The sequence below is a fragment of the Spermophilus citellus genome, assembly GCF_964194105.1.
Source record: "Spermophilus citellus genome assembly, chromosome: 4".
Lineage (NCBI taxonomy): Eukaryota > Metazoa > Chordata > Mammalia > Rodentia > Sciuridae > Spermophilus > Spermophilus citellus.
The window spans coordinates 137,415,362-137,426,073 of NC_138185.1; the positions used below are offsets into that span (position 1 = coordinate 137,415,362).

General features: G+C 52.2%; 1 protein-coding gene across 2 annotated transcripts; it reads right to left on the reverse strand.

Annotated features, from left to right (window-relative positions):
* Nucleotides 1-9: 9 nt before the first annotated feature.
* Nucleotides 10-9,242, reverse strand: ITPKA (inositol-trisphosphate 3-kinase A). Of its 2 annotated transcripts, none has more exons than XM_081291366.1 (7): nucleotides 8,345-9,242; nucleotides 2,012-2,108; nucleotides 1,705-1,921; nucleotides 1,365-1,569; nucleotides 1,017-1,118; nucleotides 680-751; nucleotides 10-577 (listed from the first exon to the last, which is right to left on the reverse strand). In XM_081291366.1, the coding sequence occupies exons 1-7, from the start codon at nucleotides 8,828-8,830 to the stop codon at nucleotides 374-376; spliced, it is 1,383 nt and encodes a 460-aa protein (XP_081147492.1). In that variant the 5' UTR covers nucleotides 8,831-9,242; the 3' UTR covers nucleotides 10-373. The 2 variants fall into 2 exon arrangements, with proteins under 2 accessions (XP_081147492.1, XP_081147493.1); XM_081291367.1 differs by lacking the exon at nucleotides 8,345-9,242 and adding an exon at nucleotides 7,711-8,128.
* Nucleotides 9,243-10,712: the final 1,470 nt, after the last annotated feature.

The following is a 10,712-nucleotide window of genomic DNA, read 5'->3' on the forward strand; positions in this document are numbered from 1 at the left end:
AGGAAGAGGAGTCCATTGTAGTGTGGGAAGTTAGACCAATAGGTCTAGACGTGTGAAATAAAATTTTTTACCTGGCCCCTCTGGAGAGGTACAAAGCTGCCTCAGAAGAGCTGGGCTGATGAAGGAGCCCATGGTTCCCCTCCCCTCCTATAAAATTAGTGTCATTAAGCTCTGGGAACACTGGGGCTCAGTGGAGGCCAATTCTGGGTGTTGGCAGTGCATTCCCTTAGTGGTTGGCACCTGGCCCTGCAGGCCTGAATGAACTGCCCGCCCAGCGGTATTCCTGTCTCTTGCCGGCATGCACAGTGGGGATGCAGCTGCAGGTCCACATCTGTCTGACTGTTGGCCCAAGTGTTGGGACAAAGGGTTGGCTTCATCTCTCAGCAAGACTGGCCAGGATGGTAATGAGATTGTCCAGCCCCAGCAAATAGCCGTCCTCACGGTTGCCCTCTTCCCAGGGCCGCCGGTGGTCCAGGATCTGACCATCGGGAAGGGGTGTGGTCTTGCCAAAGTCGATGAGCCACACGCCGGCTCGATGGCAATGATCATGCACAAACAGGAGCGAGCTGCCAATCACCTGCCAAGCCCCAACAGTCAGGCCTTTTCCTGAAGAAGTCCCACAACTCTTTTCCCACTCTAACCACCATAGACCCAGCACCTGAGCACACTAGCCTCTTACCTCATGCCTCCTAAAGAACTCAGAGACCTCCAGGGTATCTCGGATCTGCTGCAGACGGTTCAGATACATCCTCTGGAGAGGGTAGAGTAGGCAAATTAATTTTACAAGCTAAGGAAGTCCTGCTAACATTAGGAGCCATGATGCATTTTCAGCTTGGCAAATATGGTTGTGAGACTCCCCTGCATGGCTCGGGAGGGAAGGAAATACAGCAATTACAACAATTAAATAAATGCTACCAGGGGAAGTCACATAGGCAAAGGCACTAGAACAGGTGACCAGGAGGCACCCTTGGTTTCAGATGCTTCAACATATCAGGATTCTGGGATCAGGTTCTCACCAGCACTTCTGCATCGCCTTGTACAAACTCCTCAAAGACGCGAGTCACTTGTTCTCGGCTTCGTGTAGTCTTGAAGTCGGTGCTGCAGGAGCCATCTGCTTTCTGAAGGAGGTGGGCAGGGAGTGTCAGGGGCCCTGACCCGCATGGGGTGGTGGGAAGAGAATCATGCCAGGGCAGCAATACCTCCCAGGACATTAACTTCTAGGGACAGTGAGACCCGCCGCCAGAGGGCGTCGCTCGGTGCTGCTGGTGGAGTGTTCAAAAAAGGGGGAAGAACACCTGCCCGGCCGAAAGGGGCTGGGATGAAACAAGGGCTTTGAGGTGCAAAGCAAAGTGGGCCTGGCCCACCTTGATGCCCTCGATACGGAAGCCAAGCGTGGTACTGGAACTGATGCCTTCCCGCCACTGCATGTAGCGAGGCTTAGTGACAGCCCGTTGTGCGTGCTCCTCCTCAGTGGGTGCTGCAGGATCCACCGCCAGCATCTTCTTGTACATGTCCTTCCGAAGTTTGGGCCGCTCTCTGGCCTTGGTCAGTTCCTCTTCCAGGTACGTCCTGCGGGAGCACAGACAGGAAACAGGATGTGAGGTGCGGGCACCAGGACCCCAATCTAGTACTTGCCTTGGGAACTGAATTGAGCGATTGTCCCAGCCCACGTTGGTTCCTCTTGGCCCAGCAGGGCATGCAAACCTGACACCCATCTTGCAGTCAAGCACGCAGGGTCCGTCGAAGCCATCAAGCAGGTCCTGCAATTGCAAGTAGCTTTCGCCGTCGCGCTCCACAACGCCATGGAAGGCGGGCACACAGCTACGCAGCGCATCAGCCATCAGCCGCGCCAGGCAATAGCGCTCAGGCTCAGAGCTGCGCTTCAGGATCAGTCCACTAGTGCCGGCAGCCTTGAAACTCCCTGCGGAGGGGCACCAGTTAGTGCTACTCAGTCCCTTCCAGTCTCAGTAACCCTCCCCACGCACTGGTATCGGCAGTGATTCTCACTTACCTGTGTGTCCCGCCAGCTGCACCCAGGCATAGCGCTTCTTGAAAGGGCTCATGACTGGCAGATTCACCATGGTCCGGATCTTTTGCCAGTGGCTTTTCTGAAAGCAACACGGGCCCAGTCTGCAAACTGGTGTCTCAGTAATGCATAAATGTTTTCCACTGGAATAGGGCCTTGTCCTGACCCTAACACAGTGGAAGCAGCTGGGGTCACACAATTTCATTTACTCATCCATTCATTCAGGGAGTTTATTGTGGGGCAATGTGGTGGGCACTGAGGCAGACATAGAGAACCTGATTTCAGTTTCTCCAATAAGCTGAAAAGAGCCCTGGACCTAATGTCAGAAAGCTCAAGTTTATGCCTGAGCTCTACCACTCAGAAGTTACTTTGGGTGGGTTACTAAATTGCACTATCAAGGTTTTTCAACTTTTGTGAGCATGGGAACAACCTGATGATCACCCTTGTTACAGATTTGAGGCTCTAATGAGTCTACTGCAGGGAAACTCTTGAGTAGGTCTGGGATGTAGCCAAAAATGTGCATTTCTATCAATGCTTCAGAAGATTCTAGGGCCTGAAAAACAAGCCTTTGTGCATCAGTCTTTTCATCTATAAATTGGAGAAATAACTACATTTTCTGGGTTGTTGGGAGTAGTAAATGAATCTTGGGTGATAGGCGCTCAGCTCCCTGGGGCATCTCATTCCGTGGTGTGAAGCAGAAGATGGACAAATCTGGATCACCAATTAATTCACTAGGGACCTCAGTTCCTTTCATTTAGGGAACAAACAGAATCAACCTTTTGGGGTCTAGGGCATGTATGCCAGCCTGCCAGGGCCTGAGAAAGTTTTGCATCTCCCCAAGACTCTCGGTTGTCCCTGGATTCCATGCATTCCTCACTTGTTGGCGAAGCCCAAGTCACCCTGGGTTCTGATCTGAACCCAGAAATTTTTTTTTTTTTTTTTTTTTTTAAAGACAGAGAATTTCAATATTTATTTTTCAGTTTTTGGCAGACACAACATCTTTGTTTGTATGTGGTGCTGAGAATCGAACCCGGGCCGCACACATGCCAGGCGAGCGCGCTACCGCTTGAGCCACATCCCCAGCCCCTGAACCCAGAAATTTAAGCCTGAAAATAGGAAGCAAAGCTGAATACTGTCAGACAAAACTGACTGAGAGAAGTAGATTTTGGGGGATGTACCCCTTGCGTTATGAATATTGCTTAGGCCTTCATCCAATCCTGAAAGCAGACAACTGGGACCTTTCTGTTTCTTACCTCGGACTCAGTAGTCCTATGTCTGCTCTCTGAAGTGCACAGGTTTGCTTATCTGTGTCTATTGCCTTCTCACAGGGATGCCTGCCATTTAAAGGAGTTACACGTGTATGTTCCCATAGGACTGGAACCCAGTCCTATGCCAAGAGGAAATTCTAAGAGGGAAAAGGAGAACAAAGGAGGTGGCCTAAGTAGTGAAAGGCTGCTAATCATAAAGCCTTTCACATGGGGAGTTGGTGACAAAGCCCTGGGTGGGGAGTGAACAGTGGGTTCCAGTTCTGACTTTGTCACTTTTTAGCTGAATGAAGCCACACAAGTTATATGTATAGGTCTGTGTTCTCTAGGTTGACATAGTGACTGCCCTAACATGAGCCCCCATTTACTAACTGCTGACTGCTTGCCAGGCACTTTCTCATCTTCCCTTAGACAGTGTTGCTCTCGCTTTCCTACTAAAGTCCCTACGTGGCACAGTAGGGCGTAATCACATGTCCAATCCCTGGGGAACTGGGGGTGTAGCCAGAAGCAGCCCACTAGAAGCATGACATCTCTTTCAAAACTCCCTTTTAAAATCTTTAAATACATACAAGGCTTGCATTTTCCTGCATAATAAATCCAAGTTTTATTATAAAACTCCCCACCTCCAAATCCTTAAGTAAAATTCCAGGAAGATTATTTATGTACCATATATATTCAGCAGCATTGTTTCAGATCCCCTTCTCTCACATTCCATTTGGGAATCTTGATGATGATAATCCCCAGGCACAGCAAATGCATGAGTTGATATTATTAGTCCCGTTTTGCAGAAGAAAATCAAGGCTTATAGGAGTTAATTTTGTGTGTGTGTGCTGCTGGGGATTGAACCTAGGGCCTTGGGGATACTAGACAAGTGCTTTACCACTAAGCTATATCACCAGCTTTCAGAGAACTTAGCAACCCCTTATTCCTTGGCCCTAAATCCCCATTTTTGGTTGAAGCTGTCTACTTGTCCACCTCCCTCCCCTGATCCAGTTTCTCCAGAAGGTTTCAAAGTTTATACTATCGTCCTCTCTCCCTTTATGGAGTCAAAATGGGGTACCACATGAGAGAGATTTGTACAAGGTAAAATGATTAGCAGCTTTAAGGAGCTAGGAGGGTTTTGATCTCTGAGGGAACACTGAGATTAGCCTGGGGACTTCTCCCTACTGGCTAGACACCTTTGCTTTCATGTAAAGTCATGGTTTTAACAATGGGAACTTCAGGCAGTTTTAGGGGCCTGTCAGCAAAACTTGGGGAATAGTAGGACCAGAATGAATTTAGCAATAGCATAACAACTAGTTCTATAGCTACCCTAGTAAAAGGGGAAAGCAGCTTGGGTTAGTTCTCCAAAGCCTTCTTGGATACATTCATTTGTGAATGTATTATACTTCATGGGGGACTTATCTCCCTAAGATAGAAGATGGCAGTTACCTCCCTAAGATAGAAGATTCCTTCTGGGGTCATGTGGAAGGAAGCATTGAGGGGTCTGGAAGGTGGAAGGTAGGCCTGGGTGAAGAGGGTTTGATATGGTATACTTCAACTTGGTTCATGTGTGATAACAGCATCAAATTGCTCCCAAGTTGAGGTGAAATGAAACCATTACCTACTCTTCTACCCTGGTTTTGTGAGTCTCACATGAGCCAAGAGCAGCAGTCACTATGACTGGTTCTAGCTATGTAGGAAACAAAGGGCTTCCATACCCATTATTTCAGGTGAACCCTCCTGAGGTTTCTTTGACAGGATTTATCTCCCTTGCCAGTAACAGATATGGTCAAGCGTGGAAAGAGTTGATGCAAATATCATGAACCCCAACTGGCTACCATCTTCTATCTTAGGGATCCCCCATGAAACATAATACATTCACAAATGAATGTATCCAAGAAGGCTTTGGAGAATCATTCTTCAGTGGGTGGTTAGGTTGGTAAGTGGGTGGGAATTTTGGCTCATGAACAACGGCAGGGAAGATATTTTTGAACAGGTAAGACTTTCATTATATGGGCATCAGAAAGCAGATTTTTAATGTTACAGAGTGAAATCTAGCTGCCAAGGAGGCCAAAACCCCATCCTTTGGCCCAGCCTTTCCTCCATGGAGATGCCCTTGGAAACCTACACACAGCCAGAAACTACCTGGGTATCTGGGGGCAATAATCAGAGGAGCTGACTGTGTGAGACACTCCTTGATGAAGTCATAAGAGGCCCCCTGGTAATCCCCACTGCTAGGGCTGAACAAGGAATATGTGCTACTGGGCTGAGCTTAGCTGGATACTAGCACCGGACCCTCTCTAATCTAAACTCTATTTGGAAGCCTTGAAGACACTTGTTCCTCATATCACCCCAGACTCTCAGCCTATCTCCTACCAAAACAGATCATTTGCTGTCTTCACTTTTGTTCTGGGCTCCAGTCAGTCATACAGCTCTCTGCCAGCCCAACACCCTCCCCATGTTCCAATTGTCCTATCAAACTAGCACTCCCTGTGGTGGTGGTAGGGAGAGCAATCAGTTTAAATTTATAGAATGATTTGCACTAAGGTATAAATTGACCCACGACTTCACCTTCCCATGGGCATTTGCTTTTTAAAAAAGAAGTCTGTTAACCTAAATTCTACTCTATAATTAGTGGAAAGTGATGTGTGGGGGTTCTCAGTCCAGAAGGGGACAGCATCCAGGTCTCCTTACCTAGCCTGGAGTACCGAGAGAAGAAAAACAGATGAACAAGAGCCAAACACCCTCTGTTCTGCTAGAACTACCCTTCACAATTGTTTGAGGAGGCAGGTGTAAGAATATCATGACAACTACCCTTGGGGAAAGGCCTCCAACTACTCTTCTTGGCATGTCTGGATTTCACTGACCCTGACTCTTCCCTCTACCAGAGGAAAGGCCATCAAAGAAAGAGAGGCTGCCCATTTCCAAATATCCTGCTCTAGACAGGCTTTACAGGATGCTTGGAGGTCTAGAGGAAGGTTGCATGCACCAGAATAAAGCAGGCAGAATCTCCCCTGACCTTGGTCAGCTCAGGCTACAATGTAAGGGGCTGGCCATCTGAGAGTCCTAGAGTGGGGCCACAGTATCCTTTCCTTGGGTGCATCCTTCACAGTCAGCCTGAGGGTTCTGCTTCCTGCCAGGGGAAGCCCTAAAAGTGGCCTGGGCGGGTGTGCTGTGCAGACTGCGGGACCCGCGGTGCGAGGCAAAGTCCGTTCAGGGCTCTTCCACGCGGACGCAGGCAACCTCTGTCAACAGCCCCTGGCTTATCTGCTCTGTGGTGGCTGTTTGCCTTCAGGGAGGCCCTGCCGGGCTGGGGGTTGGGAAGGCCTGGAAGACGCAGCCTTGGAACTAGAAGGGCCCTCAACGGCCATCTGCAACAGCTCCTGGCGTCGGGAGAAGCAGAGACACGGGGTGGGAGAGGTCGACCTGAGGTTGGTTTTCCAACTCTTGACCCAGCCGAGGCTGCCTACAAACTGCATGCAGGCTTGGGCTGTGGTACCTCTTCCAGGCAATACTGCCGCCACCCCCCCACCCCCAGCCGCAGCTTGGCTGGATCCCATGGGCGGAAGAGGCTAATGGGGTGTGCCTTGCGCCCCCACTGGTCGCGCCCTTTCTCCTTGAGTCCGCCTCTCAGGTGTCAGAGATTTGAGCGGGGGAGTAGCCTACCTACTGCTCAGGTTGAGGAGGGGTGGGAGGGGTCCGGTCGTTCTTCTATATTCCACTGTCTTGGAAACACATAGGCCAGTGTTGGCTCAGGATCCATCATTGGTCAGGGGGGTAAGCTTACCCGCCGAGGAAGAAGGATGAGACAGGCTCGTGACTGAGCCCCCGCGCCTACACCTGACAGCGGAGGGGTGTTCCTTCTGTGAGTTTTTTTTTTTTTTTGGTGTGTGTGTGTGTGTGTGTGTGTGTGTGTGTGTGTCTTACAAACCCCACCGCTCTCCGAGGTTCTCTGAGTCACGGAACCATTGAAAGTTGTTATATGGTCGGTCTCCCCCACCTGGTCCAATCCGTGTGTAGTGGAGCTCTGGTCCAAAAGGACCGGGCCGTGTCCCAGCACTCTTCCCGCAGCGTCCAGGCAACCCCAGCGTGCGTCCGCGGCTTTCACCCCTAGTCGTCAGGACCTGGTGTTTTGGACAGGCTTGGAGACACTGGGGCGCCCCTCGCTTCTGCCTCAGCTCCCGGGATACTTGCGTAATGTGGATCTAGAACAATTCCACACTGACTGCGTGCAGTTAAAGAATCTGGTCTTGGTCAAAACCAGGGCGACAAGGCAGCTATCCCAGGAGGCACACATCCCTAAGGAGCGGACACCAGGAATGACTTCACCGCACTCTGGCCTGTTATCCGAGGGCCAAATTTGGTTCCAAAATATCCAGACTATCCAGAGGCAGTGACTACAGATACTGCTCCTGTCCCCTTTCAGCCTCAGTTTACCTTCTCCTGTGCCACGTGCAGGAGCTGTAAACCGAAGACATTGGGGTGCGCACCAGGTGGGCTGCATTCCGCTCCCTGCCAGAGCTCCAGCCCTGCGCATTCCTTTCCTGCGTCCACGCCTCGTGCGGGCGCCGGGAGCAGACGGCAGCGGCTCCGGAGCAGAGCCTGGAGCGCCGTTCCACTCCCACTCAGGAGAGGGAAACCGTGGCAACGGCGGGGGTGGGGCCGCGGCACCGAGAGGGGGCGGGGAGAGAGGGAAGCGTTCATTTGTCCCCCTAATTCCGAGGGTTCAGGAGGCAAGACTAAGGCTCCTTTGATCCCCCAGTGCTACCTCTCTGCCACCAAGGTATGAGCCCTCACCTCGCCCGTTCTCCACAGCAGGTCGCGTACTCCTCATCCCACTTAGACGCCCCAGGGCCCGGCTGGGACCAGTCTGCGGAGTGGAGGTGAAAACTACCAAGGCGAGAGGTCCGCCTGGCTCCTCCCTCCGGCCCCCATGTTCCTCCTTAATAGTGTGAATTGGACCCTCAACCCAGGAACCGTGGGACAGAAGTTGGTCGTACAAGAGCTCAAAGCTGAGTCCCCAAAGCGCAGCCCGGGTGCCCGGCGCTGGCCCCGCCCCCGCGGCCCGTACCTGAACCACCTCCTCGCCTGTTTCCAGCTGCACGTTGCCGCGGCTCCGGCTCTCGCTGTCGCTCAGCAGGTCGTCCTCCGAGTCCTCAAGCAGCGACGAGGAGCCGGTGGAGGAAAGTGACGAGGTGGAAAGGCGCCGTGGCTGTTGCAGGTGCGAGCCCACTGCCGGGAGCCAGTCACCCTCCGGCTCCGGCGGTCCAGGGCTGGTCGGGGGTAGGTCCGGTTCCTCGGCTGTCACGGTCAGCTGCGGGATCACCGGGGCTGGGGGAGCCCGCGGAAGCCCGTTTGGAACCTGTCCCCCACGCCGCTTGGCCCCACGGGCCCGGGGTTCCCCGGCAGCGGCGGCGGCAGCAACCGCGGCGCAGCGCGCCTCGAAGAGCAGGCGCAGCTCTCCGACACTCCGGCGCGGGGCCCGCTCCAGCCCGGGACTGCAGGACCCGGCGCTCCCCGATCGCGCCATGCCCGTCGGGCCTCCGGGAAGGGTCATTTCCCCGCACTGGAGCAGCAACTGAGCCCACCAGCCCGCGGCGCGGCGGGGACTGAAGACGCTCAGCGCCTCCGGCTTGAGACTGCCCCGGGGCGGAGCCTGAGCCGCACCAGTTTGGGCCCCGCCTCGGCCGCGCCCCCCCGCCCACTCCTTTCACTTTCAGAGAAAGCGCGGGCCTCCCTGGACCCTTGCGTGGCTGGGAAGGCTTTGGGTTACCCCTCCCGGTAGCAAGGAATCCCTAACACTGTCGGCACAAAACTCGGGCGTGGCCCAGGCGGCCTCTCGACCCGCCCTCGAGGTGGCGGGAGGGGCCGCTCCACTTCTGGGCCTTACTGTCTTTCTCGGATTTGGAACTGGGAAAAATTCCTCCAGTCGACTCCGAGGACCCTGACCCCACCAGGAAGGAACTGCTCCAGCTCTCACCCAGTTCCTCTGACTCCTTTCCTTATTCATCCAAGGCAAAGTTTTCCAAGTCTCTGAGGCTTTTCTCCAGCCAGGGCCCTAAGCACAGAGTTCAAGGCCATCAGCTTCCCAAAGAATCCCCACCCCAGGGCGTAAGCCCAGTTCGAGACTCTGTCACGGGGTCCAATTGAGGCTGCTCTCCAACCCCCATCCTATGAAGCTCCCCACTTCCTGGCGGGCAGAGGACAAGGTCGGGAGGCGGAGCCTGGATTTCTCCAAGTGTCCCAGTCTAGTCCTGGGCTTCCTTCCCTCCCTACACACACACACACCCTCTGGCAGTGCAGAACCCTTCCTCCTCCTCCTCCTCCTCCTCCTCCTCCTCCTCCTCCTCCTCCTCTCCCCTCCCCTTCTCCCTCTCCCTTTGGAGCTCTGGGGCTTGGTGTCTACTGTGTGACTTTAAGCAAGTCATTTCACCTCTGCTGATTCTCCTTTGCATGGTTACTGTCCACTTTACAAAGTTACTATGAGAATAAAATAAGATTAAATGTAGGCTAAAAAAAAATGTGGGCTGAAAATATATAGCTCACCAGTAATTTGCCTAGCATACACAAGGCCCTGGATTCAATCCCCAGCACTGAAAACAACAGCAGCAGCAGCAACAATAAAATAGGTATGAAATCTAAAACGAGATGCTTTTTAGTGTGGTGCTAGATGGAATTTTAGGCAGTTGTTCAACACTTGAGTTCATTTCCTCACTTTTAATTGTAGGAAAACCTCACCGACCTGAGTTGGGGCTGGACTACTTGGAAGAGAGTGCTGATACTGAAATTTCAGACATTGCAAAGCACGGATTAGTGTCATTAGTGCTGTTTAGGTCTTTGGCTTCCTTACATGTTGGTGGTCAACTTAACTGAACTGCAAGGCTGCTTTGAGATGCCAGTATTTTCTGCTTTTCCCCAAATGCCTGAGGATCCCCCATCAGGCACCTATAGCCCTGGATTGTTGAGGTCCTGAGGAGAGGCAATTCCTAGAAGGATTGCCTCCAAGGCTTACTAAAGCCACAGGAGGATTTGCCTTCCTGTTTTGTTTTGTTTTTTGGTACTGGTTATTGAACCCAGAGGTGCTTTACCACTGAGCCACATCTCAAGTTCCTTTTTGTTTTTTATTTTGAGACAGGGTTCCACTAAGTCGCTGAGAGTCTCGCTAAATTGCCGAGGCTGGTCTTCAATTTGCTATCCTCCTATCTCAGGCTCCTAACCCATTGGGATTACAAGTGTGCACCACCGCTTGCCTTCTCTTTTCTCTCTTCAGCCAGGACTCAAAATGGTTCAAGAATAGGGAAAATAAGGGTTCAGAGGGAGAATGGGAAACTTCAGCAAAGAAGAAAGAAGATGCTGGGGAACTGAAAAATGAAGCAAAATGTTGGGAAAAAAGATGTGGGAAAAAAGAGTGGGAAGGAGAAATGGAATGAAGGAATGAG

Coding starts and splice junctions, on each gene's coding strand:
- ITPKA (XM_081291366.1), bottom strand. CDS start 8,830: ATGACCCTTCCCGGAGGCCCGACGGGCATGGCGCGATCGGGGAGCGCC. Junction 1,119..1,364: donor TCCGTATCGAGGGCATCAAG/GTGGGCCAGGCC, acceptor CACCTCCTTCAG/AAAGCAGATGGCTCCTGCAG. Junction 752..1,016: donor AAGGCGATGCAGAAGTGCTG/GTGAGAACCTGA, acceptor TACCCTCTCCAG/AGGATGTATCTGAACCGTCT.